A 24120-nucleotide genomic window follows, 5' to 3' on the forward strand; every position below is an offset into this window, starting at 1 on the left:
TATCTCATTGAATGACATGTTCAAAAATGCATATATCTGGACAAAGTGTGCACCTTTTTCTCCATGGAGATTCTCCCCTTCCCAGTGGCGTAGCGTGGGGGGTGCAGGGGGGGCCGGCCGCACTGGCCGCAACATCTGGCGCGCTCGCACTCGAGTGCTAAAATCCATGGGTTAGGGGGCTCCAATTACTTGCTTTGCCCCGGGTGCTGACAACCCATGCTACGCCACTGCCTCTTCCTCATTTAATCCCCACAATAACTTTGTGAGGTAGATTAATCTGAGAGTGAGTGACTGGCCCAAGGTCACCCAGTGAGCTTCAGGGCCAAGTGGGGATCCAAGGCCTTGTCTCCAAGGGCCTAGTCCGACACTCTACACTTGCTCTCAAATAATGCCTGAATAAGGCAGCATTGCCAAAGGCTTTACGCTCTCTACCCCTCTGAGATACCAAAATGAAGGGAGTTACAAATTTACATGCAGATCAGAAAGCAGCTGTTTATCTCGCACTCTGCCCTGCAGCTGGGAATCATATCTGCTGTGTTGTTATTGGGTTCTCATAGTTCATCTCACCTTCTCAGGAGGAAGCATATTGTTATCTCCAATACCAAACCCTGGAAAGCAGCCTGGTAACTAGGTCGGAGATTGCCTCCTGGAATCACATTTCAAGGAAGCGATAGCGTGGGCATTGGTGTAGACATAAGCCGTTCCTGCATTTGAAGTGACGTATAGTCACCAGGCGTGTACTGTTGATTGATTTAAAACCCTCTGGAGTGAGCAGAGCTCCATGTTGTATTTTGATGAGGAGGCCTCTCAAAATGAGTACAGTTCCCCACTCTCTGGGGTCTTGCAAGCTAACAGCTGCAGAAGTAAGAGTGCTTCTGAAGAAGAACCTTTTTTTTCCCTTTTGTCCATTGAGGAAATTGTCTACATTTTCTCTGCGGTAATATGAACACAGAGGGACACAGGGAGAAAGACACAAACCTGGATCATGGGTATATGGACACAGGTTGCCTCTAGATGGTCAGTATTTTTCAGGCAGGATTCAAATGCATAACGGAAATTTAGATTTGTACAATTAAATTGCTGTGGCACACAAATTCTGTGTGTGTGGTATTGTTGTTGTTATTGCAGATAGGAAAGTGACAAGGAAAGTATGGAATAAATGACTGTTTGATGGGAAGGTATATAACCTCAGCACAAGCAAATGCCCATGAATGTTCAGTGTTCCATAACGTTCCAACAAATAAATCACAGTGGATGCGCAGTTAAGAGAGGACTTCAAATAGCATCTCCTTAAGCTTTTTGCTAGCAAATCAGGATGAATGTTCAAGAAACAAGCCATCTTGATTTGCCCAGGGATGCTAGCAAAGGAGGCCTGGGAGAGCAAAATGCACAGAAAGGGTGTGTAGAAAACTCGCTTCCTGGTGTCGCTTCCCATGAGGCTGTCTACCACCCGCTCTTTCTTGTCCATTGGGGACACGTCTAGGCATTTGTGCCAGCCACGGAAAAGAGTGACAAAATCAGACTCAAGGTTGTGGCCGCACAGCAGCCGTGTAGTCATGGTAGTCATCACAGTTGGCATGCATATATTTCTTCATGGCAGAGCTCTTTGGGGATGTTCCCCATGGTGCATTCAAGACAGGTCATCTCTGTACCTGTGACATAAATAATTGAACTGAACAACTGTACAGTCATTCTCTTGCAATGTTCAAAGAGTGTACAGCTTGTGTACTGTGTACACAGTAGTTGAGCTGATCAACAGTCTTTCACAAAAACACACACATGTGCAGAGGCAACTTGTACCTGCCTTCTGTGTAATGTATGAGTAAGACTTTCATTTTGTTCCTTCCTTTCCCAAACCAGAGAGTGTTTGTTGTAGTAATGTCCTATGCAAGTACAGTGGTACCTCGAGTTACAGACTCTTCAGGTTATGCATTTTTGGGTTGCGCACTGCACCGAACCCAGAAGTACCAGAACGGGTTACTTCCGGGTTTCGGTGCATGCGCAGAAGTGCCAAATTGCAACCTGCGCATGCGCAGACGCAGTGCTGTGGGTTGCGAACGCTGTGGGTTGCGAATGTTCCTCCTGCACAGATCACGTTTGCAACCCAAGGTTCCACTGTAACAATGTATAACTCTAGTTTCCTGTGTTTTAGTTATGTTCTAGTTTAGTCAAAACATTTTAATCTGTCTTTCAGGGTGGAGTCCTCACAAGATGGGTTATCACAATAAATTAAAAAGCAACATAATAACAGAAACACCAGAGCAAATTTAAAATAAAACAAACAGGTTAATAAAACCAGATGCCAACTTAAAATACTCAGCAAAAGGCCGCCATGTGCTTTGATGGAGCGTGTGCATTTTCTAATTCTGCACAGTCAAGACATTACTTTCCCACTGCTTAAAAATTAGCACTCAAACACTGTGGAGCTAATTCACGGCAGACCACAGTATCTACAAAATAGTGTTTTATCAGGCAAGGCATAAACTCCAGGCCTTTTCAAATGTGCAGACATAGTCCATTGTTCTTGCTTTTCCTGCCCCTCTGTATTGTGTATGGAATATCAGGTATTGAATACCTCTTATGAACTACAAAGTAGAATTGATTCTGAATGCCCTTTTAGTGCCCCAAATTCAAGGGATCAGAGATTCCTAGTCGCAACAGCAGAGGTTCACCCTATGGCCCAGACAAATGGCTAAGGAAGGCTAGAGCATGAAATGGTGCTCAGTTTTAACCCAGCAACAAACAGAAAAGAGGGCAGCCAAATTTTCATAGCATAACTAGGGGGAGTGAAGCTGTGTGTCTGGGTCTGGCAGAACTAGCCTCTCCTTACATGCATTTAGTTGAATGTCTGTATTACAATAGCTCTCTCTACAGGATTATGAACCTCAGAAAAAAACAGGGGCCTTGATGAAGGAAAGGAAGAAGCTTTGTGGCAGAAAGCTCCACCCTACAATATTTCATAAAATAGGGGTAGTCAAAATGGTGCCCTCCAGGTGTTGTTGGGCAACAACTCCCATCATCCCTAACCATTGGCCATTGTAGCTGGGGCTGCTGGGAGTTGTAGTTCAGCAGCATCTGGGTGGAGGAGTGTGCTTGCCTGAGGCTCTCTGTGGTTCATCTGCTCTTGCATGCTGCACTAAACTATGGTTTAGCACAGGCCTAGGCAAACTCGGCCCTCCAGATGTTTTGGGACTACAACTCCCATCATCCCTAGCTAACAGGACCAGTGGTCAGGGATGATGGGAACTGTAGTCTCAAAACATCTGGCGGACTGAGTTTGCCTATGCCTGGTTTAGCATGATTGCAGCCAAAGCCTTTATTTGATTTTACCTTTAATTTTATTTTACGATCCATCTTCTTTTGTGAGCGGCAGAAATAGAAGGGGTGGGGGAGTTCCCTTATGGCTGTTGCAGAAAATTATATTCTAACTGAACATTACCAGTTGAAAAGAACTTTTTTTGATTACTGTCCTGCTGGCTTGCAATCAGAGACCATGTCTGCAATTAGTTTCATTCACAGCTGTGATACATTTCATTTGGATGTGTTTTTTAAGATAGCAATATAAAGTCACTAATATCTGGAGTTCCCCAGACTGAACTGTGTTTAGTCAGAAGAAGGTCACACTGATTACACTGAGACATATGTCCAAGTGTTATTAGGATATGAGCCTCATTTTTACATTTCTGGTTCCTGAAATCTGAAATAATTTATGAAGATCCTTAAATGCACTGAAGTGTGTGTCTCCTTCAGCTGCTGTCTTTAAAAATAAAATTTGAAGATCGAGCCTTGCCAAATGTGGTATGGTGCAAAGCAGTGGGGATAATAAATGCAACATCAACCTATGTATTGTGCTAAAAGCATTATATAAAGACATGCTAATGATTTATTACTTGAGGCCTTTCTTTGTTTCAAATGCCAAATTAATTTGAAATTCCCCTTCTGTTCTGACAGATACTATATGGAAGGGGGCTCTGCATAATCCTGATGCCAGAAGCCATGCCACACTCTGTCATTGGAGAGCCAACGCAAAACTTAAATGTTTTGAGGATGTAGAAAAGAGATTAGCAAAAAGCTAGAATCCCTGTTTAGCTAAGTAAATAATAGTAACAGCAGCCGTTTATAGTTATCATTATTTGCCCTTTAAATTGTACAGTTTGTATAGTTTAACAGTGTACTCCTCTGCATTGGTTTTTTGGGAACTGTTTGACACTTAAGGACAACAGAAAAACAACAACACACACACACATCCTCTCAGCCCTCATTCCCAGATGAGGTTAAGGCAAAAGCTGTCCAGGAAAGGTAGGAATTTGAAGGAAAGGCAAGGGGTGGCCCTATGTGCATCTTCAGAGATGGAGCTCCATATGTCAAGACATTTCACCTTGCTGACTTTTCTGTTCAGCAGCCAGTTGAAGACATATTTTCCCTGTACTGTACCTATTCCTCCTGTTTGCCTGCCTGCCTTGGCATACCTTTGGTTGCCATCCTTTGAAACCTGCCCTACCATTAGGCAAAGTGAGAAAACTGCCTCAGGCAGCAAGCCATCTGGGGCTGGCCCCTGCCACCTTTCAAGGTTAGGTATTGCTTGACGGGTGTGTGTGATGCTGATTAGCCTGATTTCTGCCTTTGCCGAACATCAGAGAACATCAGACTGCCGGTGGCAAATTGCTGCATACAAATTACCATATGGAAATACAAATTGTTGTCTTTTGAAATCCCTAGGAGTGGGACAACCTTGATTACTACTATTACGACATTTGAACATTTATAAAAGGGCAAACAGCATGCTAGGACTTAATGTATGGGCTGGGCAAAGCAGATCTTAGATTAGCCGCTTCTATATTTATCATGTATGAATGGCTGCGGCAGGATAGGATGAAGCCAAGGTAAGTGAGAGAATGTGAATTAGATCTGCAGGCAGGAGCAGCAAAAAGCCAAAGGGACTGATAAATTATCCTTTGGTGCATTTTCCCAGCATGTGAGAAAAAGCTCTTGGCATAGTGAACGGCAGTCAACCCTTCCCTCCTCGCTCTGTTTTTGTTTGTTTCTTTTTATTGTCAAAAGCAGCCTTGTTTCTCCATGAAGCACATTGTTAAGAAGATCAAATATGCTCCTCCACCTAGTCTTTCCCTTTGGTAAAGCAGTGCTAGGATAGGGGGGTTCTGGTAATGTTGATCCACTGCAATGTCTTTGTCCTCCTGGCTGGATATAGTTAATTGCCTCCTCTGTGTTGCCAGATGTAGAAGACATCTGTGCAGTGCATGTACTGCTGCTTTGTGCCCTTGATCTGTTTTCCTTTCCACTGTGCTACTTCTGAGGAAGGCCAATTTCACTTTGGCTTGTTGGCACACTTGTTCAATGTGCCCAGGCCTATTTTGGCAACCTGGGCATTGCACGTTTCTGAAATGGCAGGCAAGCCATTCATGGACTTGGCCAGAGCTCTTACACTACTGGAGAAGCTTATCTAGATCCCAAGAGTTTCTGCAGCTGATCAGCTATTGCACAGCACCTTATGGATGCCCAGTAATTATAGCTCAGTAAGGGACGCGGGTGGCACTGTGGGTTAAACCACAGAGCCTAGGACTTGCCATCAGAAGGTCGACGGTTCAAATCCCCGCAATGGGGTGAGCTCCCGTTGCTCGGTCCCTGCTCCTGCCAACCTAGCAGTTTGAAAGCACATCATAGGGCAAGTAGATAAATAGGTACCGCTCCGGCGGGAAGGTAAACGGCATTTCCGTGTGCTGCTCTGGTTCACCAGAAGCGGCTTAGTCACACTGGCCACATGACCCGGAGGCTGTCTGCGGACAAACGCCGGTTCCCTCGGCCAGTAAAGCGAGATGAGCTCCGCAACCCCAGAGTCGGTCACGACTGGACCTAATGGTCAGGGGTCCCTTTACCTTTACCTTTACCTTTAATTGTAGCTCAGCATCTTTAGCTAGTTGGGTTTCTGAGCAAGGTAAATTCCTTGTGAAGTGCATTTCTTGTGTGCTTGCTGCTGCTGCTTCAGTAGCCAGGGGGCTGGTATTACAGAAATGGCTTCTCAGGCCCAATCCTGATCAGGATCAGCATCATGGGCCAAATTTGATAGGTGAGCATGGCCATCCAACTGTTAATCACATGATGACATCATTGATGCATGAAGGTGAGGGCCTGTTTCTGTATATTGCAATACACTCCCTAGAGAGAGACTTGGTGGCCATCAACTTTACAATTCTTTCAGTGCCAGGTTAAATCTTTCCTTTTTTTTTTACCCAGGATTGTTAAAGGGGTTACATTTTGTCTGTGGTTTTTAAAAATGATTTTTAGCTGTTTATCATTGTCTCGTGATGGGTTATGTTTTGTCTTTTACAATCGTACCTTGGAAGTTGAAGGGAATCCGTTCCGGAAGTCCATTCAACTTCCAAAACATTCAGAAACCAAAGCACAGCTTTTGATTGGCTGCAGGAAGCTCCTGCAGCCAATCGGAAGCCTCGGAAGCCCCGTCAGATGTTCAGCTTCCAAAAATAGTTTGTAAACCAGAACAGCCACTAAACCAGAATGCCGGGTTTGCGGCATTCGGGAACCAAAACATTCGAGAACAAACCACTGTTTTGCTCTCCATTTTGATACAGCATTGCTGGAAAAGTTAATGGTTTTCTTTAGCATGTATTTCAAAGCTACCAATCACGTAAGAACCAAACCAAAGCAAAACAACCAGAATGGATAATATTAGTCTGCTTTTATATATTTTGTAAGATGTATGGTGCTAATTTCTGAGTCCACGGATTATGAAAGGCCCGGGGAAAACCTTAAAAGTGAGCAAAAAAATTATTTACCAAAAGGCCAACATAAATGGTCTCAGCAGTCCACATAGCTGCTGATGGTATTGTTCAGTTCATTAGGCATACATAACAACAAAATGAAATACAGTCATACCTTGGTTTCAAACAGCTTAGTTGTCAGGTGCTCAGGCCCAAGAGGCAGGAAGATAGACCTTAGGGCCAACAGGCAGATAACAGGAATCAGGCAGATAGGAACCATACAGGTAGCAGGTAGCTCTCAGGCAGGTGGTAGAACTCTGATTGTGTAGGGTACATAAGCAGACTGATTGAGTAATCAGTCATTTTTAAATGAACGTAAAAGCCAATCTATGTCCTTCCCCAACTCGTATAGATTTTAAAAAAAAGACCAAGCCAGAAAAAGACATGGCTTTAATATTGCCACTTCTCTATATAATTTAAAATCAGCTTTCCCATTCTGCTCCTGGGAAATTTAGCTGAGTTAAGGAAATCTTTTGATATCTGGCAAAACACTCAACCTTATATTCCTATCATTTAGCAGAGATGAAAGCAAGAACTCTAATTGGAGCAACACATCACAGATCTAGTTATTTCCGCCCATGCAGGCCCAGCCACTAAGAATTAAGACCTGCTTATTCTCAGAGCTTTGATCTAACATGACAGAAACAATTCCCAGTTTCAATTAGGACAAAATCATCACTTTGCTAAACAGCCCATTAAACATTTTTTACAGCTCCTGACATGGCTCGCTCTATTAATTTTTAAATTGTACACGCAGAAAAATATATGCCGCACTGAGGATAAAATTCACCATTTAATTTAAAAACAAAAACAAACAAACATTTATATAGAACCTTCCAAGCATAGATTGACTTTTGCTAATTTGTTGTAAATTAAATGTCAGGAAGTACTCTAAATGAATGCAATTATATTTCAAAATATACTGGAAGGATGCTATTACTAAATTTGAGATTGTCATCTTTATTTTGTATTGACCTTTGAAACAAGCTTCTTGACATCATGTCCATCCTTTTTTTTTTTTTTTTGGTCCCCTAAATATCCCCACTTAAGTGGACAACTTCTGCAAAACCACCAAAACTCTGGCCACCCCCAAGCGGTAGCAGAATTCTAGGGGGTCATAGGTGCATAATCAGGGTTATGTTTCTGTTAGGAATTCAGGCACAGTAGAGACTGTAGTATTGTAAGGTATATGGTTTATTTTACACCTATACAGTGGTACCTCTGGTTAAGAACTTAATTCGTTCTGGAGGTCCGTTCTTAACCTGAAATTGTTCTTAACCTGAGGTACCACTTTAGCTAATGGGGCCTCCCGCTGCCACCGCACGATTTCTGTTCTCATCCTGAAGCAAAGTTCTTAACCCGAGGTACTATTTCTGGGTTAGTGGAGCCTGTAACCTGGAGCGTTTGTAACCTGAGGTACCACTGTATACTCCTGGGTCTAGAGAGAAGAAGAGAGTTCACAGCATTACTTCTCGAGAGGGCTTCGTTCCCTGCAGCAGCACAGCATTCCCGTGCCTCTGTCCGAGCCCGCCAAGGTGGTTCTGCCATGCATGGCCTCTGCCTCGCATCAACTCTGCCTAGTTCCTCCTCCTTGTTCCCAGAACACCTTGCTCAAAGCCTCTGCAAAAGGACACTTTTGTTCCTGTGGGCATAGCCTCTCTCTCTCTCTCCCCCCCCCCCCGTTTTAAATCCTAAACTTTTATCCACCCACAATAACCACGGCAACTTTGTTTTGCACAGACCCAAGGATCCTTATTCTTTGAAAAGTCGATAACTAGCCATTGTTTCATGGCTTGCATTCAACCAGCCCTGCCAGGCTAGTTTGCATAGGCTAAACCTAGAAATTTCCATGTTTGGCACAGTTCAAGAGAACTGCTGCAGCGTGTATTTTTCCCTTCAATTCCCAAATATTATTTAAATTATACCGTTTATCAGTTTCTAACATTCATTAACTCAGTTATGGGTGCCCTTACCCCAAATCTGTAGCAAAATTTTTAATATAGGAGCTAATCTTACAGGGGTAATGACACTGAATTACTATTTTGAGCGTGCCTTCTTTTGACTACCCTGAGATTATTTTCATTGTAGATTTATCCCAAATTTTGCCCCTTTCAGTCACCTATGGCACCCCCATGCCATTTCTTCCAACTTTCTTTTAGGATTTGTAAATTGCCAGAATCTTTGCCAACATGGTGCCCTCCGGAAGTCTTGAACTACAACTCCCATTATCCTCAGCCGCCATGACCTGCTGCCTAAGGCTGATTACTATTGTAGTCTGAAGCAGCTAAAGGCCAGTTTGGTGAAGAGTGATTTTAGGACTGTGATGCTAGTATCAATCCCTGTTTGGATAGCCCGATGTGAATACAAATGTTTCATTCCTGCCCCTGCCCTGTTCACTTCCATGGAGAAAGTACTGGTGGCTGGAGGAATAGTAGGGTGATCTGATGCGCTAAGTGCTGCTGGCCAGTCAGCAGCCATGTATCTCATGACCCATGAGCTTTCATGCTTCTGCAACTGCTTCATCATGTCTGCCACTAAAAAGCACCAGGTCCCATAGACCTCAGTTCCTGCTCAGAGGTGGGGTGGGTGATATTTATTCCTCAGCATTCCATGTCATCAGCTGTCTTTGCATGCTTCTCTCAACTTCAGGGATGGGGAATCTGCAGCCTTCCAGATGTTGGTAGACTCCAACTCCCATCATCCCTGATCATGGACCATGCTGGCTGGGGCTGATGGGAACTGAAGTCCAACAACATCTGGAGAGTAACAGGTTCCCCTTCCTTGCTCTACATCAGGCATAGGCAAACTCTGGCCCTCCAGATGTTTGGGACTACAATTCCCATTCCCATCATCCCTGACCACTGGTCCTGTTAGCTAGGGATGATGGGAAGTGTAGTTCCAAACATCTGGGGGGCCATAGTTTGCCTATGCCTGCTCTACATCTTCTTCTGAAGTAAACAAGAGATCCAAAACATGCAGGAACTCCATGTGCACATCGCTGAATACACTTGACTGAATACACCTGCCTCGCTGCTGCAAATATATATATAAGTATTTGACAAGTAGTAGCTAGGGACACATCTGTTCAAAGTTAAGCACTTAAAAAAAAGAAAACCCCCATTGATTTCTCTGGATGTGTTATGCATGTGCTTTAAGCTGTCTCACAAATCATGGCGGCTTAGAAGTGCTTCACTTTGGCTGGACCATTCCCCCAGAACAGGTTATAAAAAGTGTTATGAAATATTACTGTGATTTAATTTAATAGTATCCTTAAAGGCTTAATAACTGAACATTAACTGTTATAAAAATTAAGTATGTGGAACATACTGCTTTAAAGACATAAAAACGTACATTACTAGACTATTTTATTGCACCAGTGATCTTAAAGAGCATGTAGCACAAATTTACTTATTTGTTTTTAAGAACAAAGCGGGGGTGGGGGTGAGGAGCAGCTTACCTTACTTGTGAGCCAATAAAAACGTATTATTTGGTTTCAAGATTATTCAGGTTGCAATCCTAACCACAGTTACTAAGGAGTGGTCTGCAGTGCATCCAGCCGAAGAAATGGATGGGACTATGCCGTCATGCACACCTACAAACTACATCAACGCTCTAGTCACTGTTGTGACAAAAACCAGCCCAGTGGGTCCCCAGCTCCCTAGGCTTGTGGTGGGATGGATTTTATTATGATTGCAGTTGGGGTATGAAGGGTTAAATGCCCCTCTCTGCATGCCATGATGAATACTAACCCTGCCTCTCGCACACCTGGTATTACATTATTATTTTTTGAAATCCCCAAATGTAGTTGCAAGTTACGCATTTAGGACATTGTAACTTGCATATTTTCCTCTCGCTTTGAAGTCAGGTGTTTGGTGGTACAATAAATTAAAAGCCACACTTAAAGCAATCGTGAAGCTGCGGCTCCAATACTTTGGCCACCTCATGAGAAGAGAAGACTCCCTGGAAAAGACCCTGATGTTGGGAAAGATGGAGGGCACAAGGAGAAGGGGACGACAGAGGACGAGATGGTTGGACGGTGTTCTCGAAGCTACAAACATGAGTCTGACCAAACTGCGGGAGGCAGTGGAAGACAGGAGTGCCTGGCGTGCTCTGGTCCATGGGGTCACGAAGAGTCGGACATGACTAAACGACTAAACAACAACAAAGCAATGTACAATACAAACTCAGAATTGTATATTAGGGCAGCAGAGAAATCTGCGTAATACCTCCACTAATACTGGGTTTCATGGCTACTGGGAACTGTATGGTACCCAAGTTATCCCATAGGGTGCAACCCGCAGAATATTCATGTGTTTGGGAGCTATGCAGTCTTTGAGCTTCTCTGATTAAACTTGGAAAAATCCTTGAGCAAAAGTTGTACAGACCTTTTTTATACTCTCTCTAAGCCCTTCCTCTCCTATAGCCGTAAGTCTGCAGAAAGCGGTTGGGATTGGGACTGTTTCTGGTCACTTTGGTGGTTGAGGCGGGTTCACAGAGAGTATATAAAAAGGCATACCAAAACTTTGGTATGGTGGAGTCAGATAAGTTCCCTGGGTACTGTGGCTTTCCCTGTTTTGGAATTAGCCCTGTGGGCCAATAGTTCAGTTTTAAAGATCCCCTTTCGGAGCATTTTCATTGCTGTGCCTGCACTATGATGTTTAGAACTAGGATAAAGAGGATTTTTATTATTAGTGTGCAATTTGCTTAGTCGCTTGACTAAAGGCTCTCCCTCATTGAACATGCAAATCTCATGCTGAAAATAGAAAGCCATGATAATTCAGCTCAACGCTAGCTTAAATGGCATTTCACATTCTGTGCTTCACTGACATATTTAGCAAATTACATATTTTGAAGAAAATTAATGAGAAAACTTTTAAGGTGCCATATTGGGACAATGTTCTTAGCACCTATATTGTCATTTTTTAAAATGTGCACACACGTTCAGGCTACCTGTTGACATTATGCTAAACCATAGTTTAGTGTGACAGTACCAATCCACAGAGACCCCTGGGTTTGTGTACTTCTGGCGCTGCTGTGAGGAGGAGTTTAGAATCTATTGCTTCCAGTTTAGATTAATGGTGGATGGTTGTGTCACCTGAAAGCAACAACAAACTGTGGTTAATCACTAAGGTTTCTTTGAAATTAATCAACTTCAGACCGTAGGTTATGAAGTCGGCATATTTAAACAAGCCATTATTAGCACACTTTAGAGTTCAAATTAACCACTGTTTAGCATGCAATATTAGGCAGAAGCAAAGGCTTCTGTTCTCCCACTCACAGCTGTGGTGAAGGAGGACAACAGGAGGGAGCCTGCAGGTCTGAAGTTTTCTTCCGCACATTTTCATCACACTCAGTTATAGTTTAGTGCAGGGGTAGAAAAGCCATGACTCATGGGCATGCCACTTGCAACGGAACACCCAAAACTGGATGCGTCCTCCTCATGCCCTTGGCTTGCACAGATACCTCTTCTCCCTCTGGGGCATCTGTAGGTTTCCTACTTCCTCAGCACTAATACCTCCTAGCTGTGATGCCCCACTAGAAGTAAAAGAGGCAACTTGGCACCATAAGCTGAGACTTCCCTCCTTGTATAAGGATAACTATGAGAAAATATGGAATGAAATTAAAAGAGATTTAGAGGTGTGGTCTAACTTAAAATTGTCATTAATGGGCCGGATTTCTGTGATTAAGATGAATATGCTGCCAAAGATGCTTTTTTTGTTTCAAGCCCTCCCAATTATAGAGAATGTGAAATGATTTAAAGAATGGCAAAAAGCTCTTTATAGATTTATCTGGCAGGGGAGGAAACCCAGAATTAAATACAAATTACTTACGGATTCTAAAGAAAGAGGGGGATTCTCTCTATTTTGAAGCTGCCGCACTTTGTTGGATTAAAGAATGGATGAAATTAGAAGATACAGATTTACTAGATTTGGAGGGATTTGATAATGTGTTTGGTTGGCATGCATATTTGTGGTATGATAAAGTAAAAGCCCATAAAGCATTTAAAAATCATATAATTAGGAAATCGTTGTATAATGTTTGGATAAAATACAAAGACCTTTTAGAAAGAAAGACGCCCAGATGGCTTTCACCAATGGAGGCAAAGGCCCAGAAAAAATTAAATATGGATACCAAATGGTTGAGATATTATGACTTATTAATAGAGGAAGAGGAAGGCTATAAATTAAGACCATTTGAGCAAATTAAAGATAAGCTAAATTGGCTACATTACCACCAGATTAACGAATTGTATAAACTGGATAAGAAAAATGGTTTTGCCTTGGAAAAATCTAAGTTGGAGATGGAGTTGTTAGATACTGAAGGTAAAAACTTATTGTACGAGCTTTTGCTGGACTGGCATATGAAAGATGAACAAGTTAAATCAGTGGTGAAAGATTGGGCAAGAGGTTTAGGACATAACATAATGTTTGAGGACTGGGAAAGACTGTGGAAGAAAGGGGTGTAGTTCACTGCATGTACTTTGTTAAAGGAAAATATTATGAAAATGATGTATAGATGGTATTTGACACCTATAAAATTAGCAAAGATGTATCATAATTGTGATAATACATGTTGGAAATGTAAAGAAAAGGAAGGATCGTTCTTTCATATGTGGTAGACCTGCTCCAAGGTGAAAGACTTCTGGGAAAAGATTTATAATGAATTGAAAAAAATGTTGAAATATACATTTATAAAGAAACCAGAGGCCTTTCTTCTTGGAATAACAGGTTCGGAATTACCCAAGAAAGATGTTAATCTATTTTTGTATGCCACAACTGCGGCTCGTATTTTGTTAGCTAAAAAGTGGAAAACTCAAGAATTACCAACAGTAGAAAAATGGCAGATGAAGATGATGGATTGTATGGAGCTAGCCGATCTAACCGGAAGAGTCTGCGACCAGAAGGAGGAGGAACATCACGAAGAATGGAAGAAATTTAATGATTATTTAGTTAAATTTGTTAAGCTAAAATAACTGGAAATAGCGTCCAGATACTTAAAGGGCTTAGGATTGTATCTATGTTAACTGATAAAATAATATGTTTAATACAAGAAGAAGATTTAAAGATGTTAATGTTCATGTTTAGTTTAAAGGGTATTAAAATTGGGATTTGGGAAACCGTAATAAGGATATGCAATGAAATTCAACTAAGGGGAAACGAGGAAGTCGTTTTACAAAGTAAATAACTGTTATTTTCAATAAGGTTATGATTTATGTTTGTTATGTTTTGTTTGTTTTATGTTTTTGTTTGTCATTGATATTGTAAAAACTAATAAAATTTTTGCAAAAAAAAAAAGCTGAGACTTCGCTCCCTATTGCAGTGCTGGGCTGGAAGGACAGCTATGGTCTCCTTGTTTGTATATGCATGTGTGGGTTATGTTTTGTGAGTGTGTTGCATGCTGGCTAATCCTCAGTGTATCCAAACAAACGCCTGTGTTGCGAAGTTTGGCACCTCGCTTCATTCAAAGACTTTCAGAGACTCTGAGTCTAAGATTTCATTTCGAACTTGTTATTGTTTGAAGGAATTCTATAAAGATTGTCTATTACGTATGTATATGGTCATCGTGTTGCCTAATCTTCAATGTGGCAGTTGGGATGAAAAGTGTTAGCCATTCCTGGTAACACCTGAATATGCACACTGTGTTTAAGAAAGAAACTTGTATGCATTTTAATGAGGATATTGTGTTGATAAATAAAATCTAATGATAGCTGTTGTTGTTTTTCTAATTCCCAGTAGGGCCTGGGAGATACATTGCTCCAGAAAGGATCTGCAATGGATAAAAAAAGCAAGGGTTGCTTCTTACTGATTATTCTACTAAATGTAAGTAAAAGCAAACTGTGTGACAAAATTACTTCTAGTTGCATACTAAAAACTAACAGAAGGCTTTTAGAATTGCATGTGTATTGTTGTGAAATGGATTGATACTGTTTGCATTGTGCTAGTTCACTTTGTTCTAAAATCGGGCTCACCAATTCAAATGACTATGAACAGAAGTGATCGGGGGTCTCCTGGGTTGTTGTTTTTTACCTTTCTTGGGAAATACTTGTAAGGCAATGGTCTGGTTCACTTGGGGAATAACCATGGCTCAGTGCAGAGCTTCTGCCTTGCAAGCAAAAGGTCCCAGGTTCAGCCAGTTATCGATGCAGAGGCACCAGCTTCCGAAGGAGAAATGCAGGGAGGGGTGTTGGGTCCTGAAGTCCCGATGCCTCTAAGATGTGCACATGTTGTCAGGATGTTGGAGGAGTCGGTGTCAGGGCTGAATGTGGCAGCAGCACTCAGTGGCCAGCAGGTTCGTGTCCTCCTGCCACCAGCTAAGGGCTGCTTCCCTGCTTCTTCTCCGTGGCAGGAGGAGTCAGCCACTGAAGCCACACCGTGCTTGGCTCTACACTCAACCTCATCCACCCCCTTATTTTGGGGACATGGGGGGCCCAAAAAGGCTCGGCCCCCATGAGTTAGCCCCCCGTATCTGTGTTTGAATACAGCAGTGGTGGCATGAGTGACAGCTGAGTGATTGTGTAAGCCTAACCATGTCTACTCAGAGGTAAGTGCTGTTGAAATTCAGTGGGTTTTACTCCCAAGTAAGTGAGGTTAGGATTACAACCTTAAGTTCACGAACCCCTCTTCCTTAAGGAAAGGCAAGAGCGTACATTACTTGTGGAAAGTCTTAGGTCCAATCCCTTATATTTTCAGATAGGGCAGGAAAAGAACCCCTAGCTAAAATTTAGACTCAGTTGCTTAATCATATGAGTGACAGGACTGAAGTGACATTGGGACATAAAATGAGTCTGAAAGGGTAGTTGGTTGGTTGGTTTTAGCAGACCTGATTAAAAGCAGTTACAGATGGGTAGCCGTGTTGGTCTGCCATAGTCAAAATAAAAAAATTCCTTCCTGTAGCACCTTAAAGACCAACTAAGTTACACTGTATCTGAAGAAGTGTGCATGCACACGAAAGCTTATACCAAGAACTAACTTAGTTGGTCTTTAAGGTGCTACAGGAAGGAATTTTTTTATTTTGACTATGGCAGACCAACACGGCTACCCATCTGTAACTCAGTGTATCTGAAGAAGTGTGCATGCACACGAAAGCTTATACCAAGAACTAACTTAGTTGGTCTTTAAGGTGCTACAGGAAGGAATTTTTTTATTCTGATTAAAAGCAGTTATTCAGTAGTGCAACAGCCTTCTTCATTCTTAGCCTGCTTTTTTCCATGGACAAATTACAAGATAAAGTAATATAATTATGCTTGAGGCTGGTGGTAGAGAACTAGATAATGTGCAGTGTAATTTTAAATTATAGCTAGCAATAATTGGTTAGAATTACTTGCAAAATATAATTCACATTTGTCAGGTAGCGCTTGTTGGACCCACATGTGATCTGTTTTCACTGCAGTAAAATTACCTAAACTGTATTTTTTAAAAAAAAAAATCAAAAATCAGCTGCACAGTGTTAAAACTAAGTAATCTTGATTTTTTTAAAAGAATGATAGTATTGTTACGAAGGTTGTGCACCAGCCCCAATCTCTGCCGAATGGTAACAAGCTCCATTGAGCTCAGTGAGGCTTACTTCCTAGTAAATGTGAGGATTCCCTGTGGTACAGGATTTTTAATAGTGTTTCATTTTAATATGTCTGCTGAGTGGTTCAGTATCTTTATCCTTCTTTTAAAAATTGACAGTGAGTTGTAGGCTTCTCTAATATGACTACCATACACTTAATATATTCACACATGTTCAGTACCTTTCAGCTGAAATAAGTTTCTTTTGTGTGGAGAAAATACTTATTTTTATTTATTAAACTGTATGGAGACACAAGTGCAAGTAGATAAATAGGTACCGCTCCGGTGGGAAGGTAAACAGCGTTTCCATGCACTTCTCTGGTTTCAGTGTCCCATTGCGCCAGAAGCAGCTTAATCATGCTGGCCACATGATCCAGAAAATCTGTCTGTGGACAAACGCTGGCTCCCTTGGCCTGTAAAGCGAGATGACCGCCGCAACCCCAGAGTTGTCCGCAGCTAGACTTAACTGTCAAGGGTCCTTTACCTTTACTTTTTATGGAGACACATAGAAGAACGGAAGGTTAGCTTGTAATCACTTTGTCAGAGCCAGCTGATCCGGCACCTGGGGTGGCGTGCATGCCCTGTGCCCAGGGGCAGGGCCAGCTGGGGCAGGACGATCCGCGGGGCCTCCAGACTCTGCCTACCTCCGCCCTCTCAGCTGCCCTACAGCTTGGGGGACAGCGGCAGACAGACTGTTTGGGGCAGTGCAGAGCCTGCGAGCGCCCAAGCCACTGTGTCACTCCCAGGACAGACGAGTGGCTCAGGCGCGCTGCAGGCCCTGCGGTGAGTGCCGCCCGGCATTTTGTCACCCCCTCAGTGGTGACCCCCCTTCCTCTGCCCCGGTCAGAGCTGGACTCCACCTTGCTTTTAGGCGGGGACTGGGCTCCTTGTGGAGTTTTCTATATACTTCCAGATGTGCTGTTCTCACTGCCTGAATCCCAGGCATTGTGGAGTGAAATTCCCCACGCCTGTGGCGCAGAAACTCTTGACTTGACATTCAGGATTCATTGACTATTCATTCCTGCTAAATATTATGGGGAGGAGGAGGGAGTAGTGACAAGATGCACAAAACGTACCAAGCTACAATTTGTATTTGAGATTTGCCTTCTGTTTGACATTAAGAGATTTTCTGCCTTGCTCTGTTTTTTTAAAAGGGTTGGAAGGAAAACTCACCTGATATGTGGCATCTGCTTTAAAGGTCACAAAAAAATGATATTCCATATTATGCTTGCATTATTGATGGAGGCGCCTTTTCGGATGCTTGCCCATCGTCTGAAGTATTGGGGGGGGGGATTTTCTTTTCCCAGGATTTGTGTGTGATATTTTCATCATCCAAAGAATTGGTCATAAAGACCATGCCCCCATGTTGGGCAAAAGATTCCTGCACTGTAGGGGTTTGGACTGGGTGACCCTCATGGTCCCTTCCAATTCTACCTTTTGCTGTTGATTGTTAGTTACGAATTATTCTGAGAGTATACAATTTAGCAAGTCTTAATATTAATTCGCGGTGCGGGCAGTTCCTTCAATCTAAAAGACACAACTATCATCTTTTAGGTATAAAGTGGTTGCCAGCATTCAAAGAAATCTGTTTTTTTTTTTTTTTTTTACTCCATAGTAATGCACCTTTTATAACAATCATTTAATGCGTGGTGGCTTGGTGGTCGTATGTATGACGTCATTTACTTGTACTTTTAGGAGTGACATCATATGTACGGCTGCTAAACTGCCACATGGGACATCATTTAATCTGTTCTCTTCAGGAAGATTATTGCTGACCCTTTTCATCACATTTAAAAAACCCACTACTGTTATGAAGCTGTGAATCATTTATTTTTAATAAATAATAATTGTCTATATGCTCAAGGTATTCTTCCACTTTCTTATATGCGGTAACACCATTCATTCCTCTATTGAAAATATTGCCCTGGATGGTCATTATTTCAGGGAGTAATTAATCTCTTCTTGTTCGATATTATATGCAGTGACTGGCATTCAAAGAACTGTACACCCGAAGTGGTATTTGTCTTTCTCAAATACTAGCACTCGAAACTGAAGAAATTCTCAAGGGTAATTTATGCTATGGCATGGGTATCTGCTATTCAGAGAAAATGTAAACAAAGAAACAAAATCAACTGGGCATTCTATGCTTCAGGCAGCTCTTTGGATCTCAGTGATGATACAGTATTTTATCCAACCTGACCTTAAAATGGGTATAGTTTTCTTGGGATGGGGGGGGGGACACTACAAGATACAGAAGATGTGAATATGTATGTTGAAGCTATGCACTTTACTTTGGACAAGAGACTGTAACACTACTTTCTTCTCAAAACCCAAAGTGATGCAAGGAATGTTCCTCCCACTGCATGTATGCCATCTCAAATTATGAACTTAGAGTGGGAAAACAAGAATGCCATATACTTCAACTTATTCCATCAATACACTCTATTAAAACCAATCTCAGATACTGGCTTTTTGGTCCCTAGTCCCTCAAAAGTTAGATGGATGGTGACCAGTGACAGGGTCTTTTCTGTTTTGGCTCCCCCAACTTTGAAAAGCAAAGTCTGCCTGGCATAACTTTGATGGGTTTTAGTGACAGGTGAAAACATTATTTATCATGGCCTTTTTGATGTTGAATTTGCCTAGGTTTTGCTCTGCACTGGCGAGTCTGTTTTATGCTTGCATTTTCATAAAGTGTTGTGGTGTTTTATGATTTATGGTGGTGTTTAACTGTTGACTGATTTGCCGAATGAATGAATAACATTTATTCAAAATCCTTAATAAAAGGAAGCTGAAACACTCATTACCTACATAGGTTTCTCTAGGCTTTGAATAAATATTATGAGTGCTGAATGTAATACTGGAAATACAACAGTTAATGCGATTCCATATCATGTTTCAATCCCCAGGATATTTTTGTGGTCATCTAAAAGTATTTAGTCAAACTGAATACAGAGTTAGCAAGTAGGATGATGACATAGAATGCTTATTCTTTTTGAAAAAAGCTAGTATTTAATTCTGTAAGTGTTAATGCTTCCTCCTTGCACAACTGCAAACCTCTGTTTAAATCATTAAATTTTATAAAACCGCAGAGGTGAAGTGAATGGCTTATGAAAGAGACAGATAACCATATTTCCAAGACTCCTCATAGGAGAGCTCTACTCTAGTTTAAGCCAAGACTAATATAATCAAAGAGAAATATTTTAACACTGGCGGTAGATTCACCTGCTCACTTTTGTTTCAAAAAAGGCAAGTGCCCAAAATATAAAAGTAAACATTAAAATCACCTGATCTTTCATAGGTTGTTTTCAATGTGCATTTGCCATTCAGTCCTTGAACCACTGCCACTGAGGAAAGCACATAAATTTGACAATATTTTTAAACCCTAAACATGCTTTGCTCAAAACAGAAGAAGATGGTTGAAACAGACAAGTCAGCGGTGAATGATTGTGTCCACTGAGTTAAGATGTGCTCAGATGTGCACGCAAAACTCTTGTGTGGACAAGATGTCCTAATATGAGGGAAAGAAAGGGAATAACAGGAATAACTTGGCACTTCAACAGACCAGTCCTAGGTATGTTTACTCGGTTGGAAGTAAGTCCCGCTGATTTGAATGGGACTCCTTCTCTGGTAAGTTCGCCTAGGATTGCAGCCTGAGAGCATGAAACACCCTGATGCATTCAGTAAAAATATTTCATTTAAAACAAATGAATCCTGTGTATTTCAGGAGAGTAAGATAATTCTCATGTGCAGAGCGTTGCACACATGAATCTACTTCTTCCACTGAATTTAATGGGATCTGTGGGTTGAAATGGAACATTATGAAAATATATACTTATCAATTCCTAGTGCCTAACTCTTCACTGGTTGTAGGTCATGGTGCTTGCTATACTTTCTTGGTCCTGACAGCGGAAGACCATTTCCAGTCAAGCCCTCTTTAGCTAGTACCGCTGCCAACCTCTCTCATTTTCCCTTGATCATCGGCCTTGAAAACCAAGGCAATGGGTGGCCAGTGTGGCTGAAATATGACTGCCTGCAGGTCTGAAAGTATCCTCCTTATTCAGGAACAGGGAACCTGTGGCCTTTCAGATGTTGCTGGGCTGCAACTACCATCACCCTGTTCATGGGGCATGCTGGCTGGGGCTGATGGGAGTTGGAGTCCAACAACATCTGGAGATCTATGGTCACGTCTGCCTTGTGTAATTTCAATTTACCATTCTATTACTGCCCAGCACAAATTATATTAAGCACAGCCAACGGAGTGGAGAGAAAAAACCTCCTACTTTATGCCAGCATTTAGCTAATTACGGTACACTTTGTGGAAACTCATAAAGGCTTGCAGTCATTTCTGTTTGAGCTCTTTATCATTGTAAACTGATGAACCATATCAGGTCCTCTTGCAATCAAATGGCAAGAGTCTTTGCCTCTTCTCTATCTGCTCCCCTTTCTCTGTTCTCAGTGTTTGTTAGCGGTACATTTGAGCCTACACAGTACAGTGGTACCTCAGGTTACATACGCTTCAGGTTACAGACTCCACTAACCCAGAAATAGTGCTTCAGGTTAAGAACTTTGCTTCAGAATGAGAACAGAAATCGTGCTCCGGCGGCACAGCAGCTGCAGGAGGCCCCATTAGCTAAAGTGGTGCTTCAGGTTAAGAACAGTTTCAGGTTAAGAACAGAGCTCCAGAACGAATTAAGTACTTAACCCGAGGTACCACTGTATCAGAAGAAAAGAGGGAGGGCTTAGGTTTGGGGTGTTAGCAGAATGGCTGGTATAAAGGTGATGGAGTCCAGAGAGAAAAGAAAGTGATAATAAACTTTACGGAGGTAAACTGAACAAAACAGTACTGTACTTAATATGAGGAGAAATAACGCAGAGAAAAAAGGCAGGAATTCAGGCTTACACAGGGGGGAAATACCTTCAGAACCACTCTTCCCTCCAACTCCTCCAGCTGTCAAATCTCAACTGCCATCCTCGCTGACAGCTAACTCCCAATTGTCTAGAACCTCCAGTCAATCCGAGTCTGCCTTGCCCAATAACAGAATTAATCCCTTAAGTCACATATGGAATGGTCCCTGCTATTTCACTTCCAGCCGCTTCTGAACAGCAGATTACTCATTCCACGAAGGCTAGGGTCCCTTAAGTTGTCGAATCCAATAGTGTGCTTGCCAACAATTTAAATGTGTACCAGTGGGCTTTAAATCACAACAGTTTTCATTAAATGTAACACACACGATGCAAATTCATTGTATGGACAGAAAGTGAAAGCTGAATTACTCACAGGAGGTTGTCCTCTCACAAAACCTCAGAGTAGTAACCCCTTCAGTGTGTAGCATGCCGTATGTCTTGGAGCTGTGTTCTTTAGCCTTGGGTCCCCAAATGTTGCTAGACTGCTGCTCCCATCATCCCTAACCATTGACTAGCCTGGCTGTAGCTGGGGACCCAAGGTTGGGGACCCAAGGTTGACGAGCACTGTCTTGGAGAATATGAAAACTGGTAATTTAGATAGTTCAGTCATTGGTGTTAGGGAAATACCTAATGACAACATTTAAATGTGTGAACTCAATTTTTGCCAATGGGAAGATTTGGAGAGTCACAGTGGGCTTCCCCTTCCCCCTAAAATGTATTCGCAGTATGGAATTGTGTGTGTGAAATTCACTATGCCTTACCACTGCTCAGCTTCCATTCCATTCAGCTGCAGTTGCCACGCAGATTGCTTCCCCATAGGGAGAAGCAATAAAAACTCTCATAATCAAAGCAAGCAGTCCTTTGCACAGCCATATTTAATCCTGTGTTTTGTATGTCCTGGAGAGAAGGTACAACATGTTTTTGCAAGCAAAACATCAAAATCTCCATAGCAACATTTAAGTATACAATGAGATAAAAGTAAGAATGATGGGCACCTCGTGTTTTTGATGTTGCTCTCCTGGTTTTACTCGCATCCATTAACAGTTTTTCCTCTTTGCACAGAGAATGGCTCCAAGTCTCTCTTCTACTGTAAGTTATACTGATCCCACATTAGAGCCTATAGAAACTGAACATTCAGCAATACGCCAGAAGATAGTAGATTCCCAGTTCAAATGCTATGAGAGGATGAACAGGCAGCCTCCTTACAAGAAAAAAGGTAAGGAAAAGACAGGTGCTTTAAAATTACTTTAATGCATTTCTGAAATACTACCATGAAAAAACAGAAAAATAACCTGTGTGAATACCCACAAAAGCAAATGGATATATCAGCTTCCAAAATGGGGATGGGGGGTGGGAGAGATTTGCAATAGCTTTCCTACAACACCTCCAAGAACTTAATTTTGGAACTGAGCTGGATACATCCAGTGAAGCAAGATGTCTTCAAAACAGGCTTGTTGACAAAACCATGTTATCTGCTGGCTCTTGCTTCTCCACTAGCCTTTTAAGGAGTTGACGTCATTAGTTCACCATGCTTTACAGAGAACGTGGGCGGCAAACTTGCCGGATCATTACATTCCTGTGTTTTCTGTGGGTTTTCCCCCTCAGTCCTGAGTTGTGGCAGGGTCTTTTGTTCAAAAAAAGAAAGAAAATGCAACTGCAGCGCTTACCTTGCTGAGGGTGGACATGCAAAGTTTGTTGAATGTGGGCAGGAATGAAAGGACTACTGTGCCTTTAATTAAAAGCTTCCTCTTAGCAAGTTTTAACCCCACTCAGCAGATTGCAGCAATAAAATAAAATGTCTGGCATCTTTAAAGGATAGCAGCCGAACTGCTTCAGGCAACATCAGACTGCCTCAGGGAAACCTGCATTTCTGATTATTCTGAGGCATGTGAAAAAAGGAACCACAAGAAGTGTGCTGTCTTTGGGCAGTTTAATTGTGCACATATGCCAAAAGAAGGCCTTTGAGCTTGACCGTGTCAGTCATATCCCCGCTCTCACACTAAGGGTTTGACAGCAAGTCAGTTTCTTAGAAGTAAATACCACTGAATATAAGGGACTTGTTTCCATTTGGTGTGTGTAGAATAGAGATACTAACTTCACATTCCCCTCACAGAGCTAGAGTTCGCACTATTGTTGAACAACCAATCCATCTTTCAAAGCAACTCTGAGAATTTTAGCTATGGGAGGGGAATAGGGGTCCCTCAAAAACTCTCAGCATCCTCGACAAACTACAGGCCCTTGGGTGTTTTGGGGGAAGGCCTTTATAATAATTTTTAATAATAATAATTTATTATTTATACCCCACCCATCTGGCTGGGTTTGATACTGTTTTAAATGCTCAGTGCATTTTGAGCCAGAGAATGAATTCTGTGTAACTAGAAGTGACCATTTAGTTTTATTACATCGCTGTCAATTTCAAATGCCACAGTCAAGACTGCATTGCATAAAACTAAACTGAAGAGACTTTGCCGGATAGGGGGGGGGAAAGCGTCAGAAAAACAGTGATTATTTTAATGAGACAAATAACTGGGGATAACAAATAAGAAAGTAATTCCTTCCCCAAATAACATTATATAGAAATAAACCTTGGTTTACTCTTTTTCATAAAACAAGTATAATATCCAGGGGAGGGGAGGGACAAATACTTATTTCCCCTGGGTGAGAAACTTGGTATAGTGTATTGAAAAATGCAACTGTTTCTCATTTTACAGAATGGCAAATGTTTGCAAAATTAAAAACAAGACCTCTAATGTATCTCCCACCCTGCCGTGTTTTCATTGCACGTGGGTTCTCCTGCTGATCTTTCCCACTGATTTCATCTCATAGAAAACACATCCCAAAGTGGAGTGAAAACTGAGTATTTG

At 42.0% G+C, this 24120-nt stretch overlaps 1 protein-coding gene across 5 annotated transcripts in view; it reads left to right on the forward strand.

The window, feature by feature from the left end:
• The window catches only part of CALCR (calcitonin receptor), a 143196-nt gene that overhangs the window by 60769 nt on the left and 58307 nt on the right, over window positions 1-24120 (forward strand). For 3 of the 5 annotated variants that reach the window (XM_082194160.1, XM_082194161.1, XM_082194162.1), the window contains 2 exons: window positions 14531-14617; window positions 22319-22472. In XM_082194160.1, coding sequence (XP_082050286.1) covers window positions 14570-14617; window positions 22319-22472 — 202 coding nt within the window. In that variant the 5' untranslated portion in view covers window positions 14531-14569. The remainder of the gene's footprint in view (window positions 1-14530; window positions 14618-22318; window positions 22473-24120) is intronic. The other 2 variants (XM_082194159.1, XM_082194163.1) reach the window with 1 other exon arrangement.

Source organism: Podarcis vaucheri (assembly GCF_965113315.1).
Source record: "Podarcis vaucheri genome assembly, chromosome: 12".
Lineage (NCBI taxonomy): Eukaryota > Metazoa > Chordata > Lepidosauria > Squamata > Lacertidae > Podarcis > Podarcis vaucheri.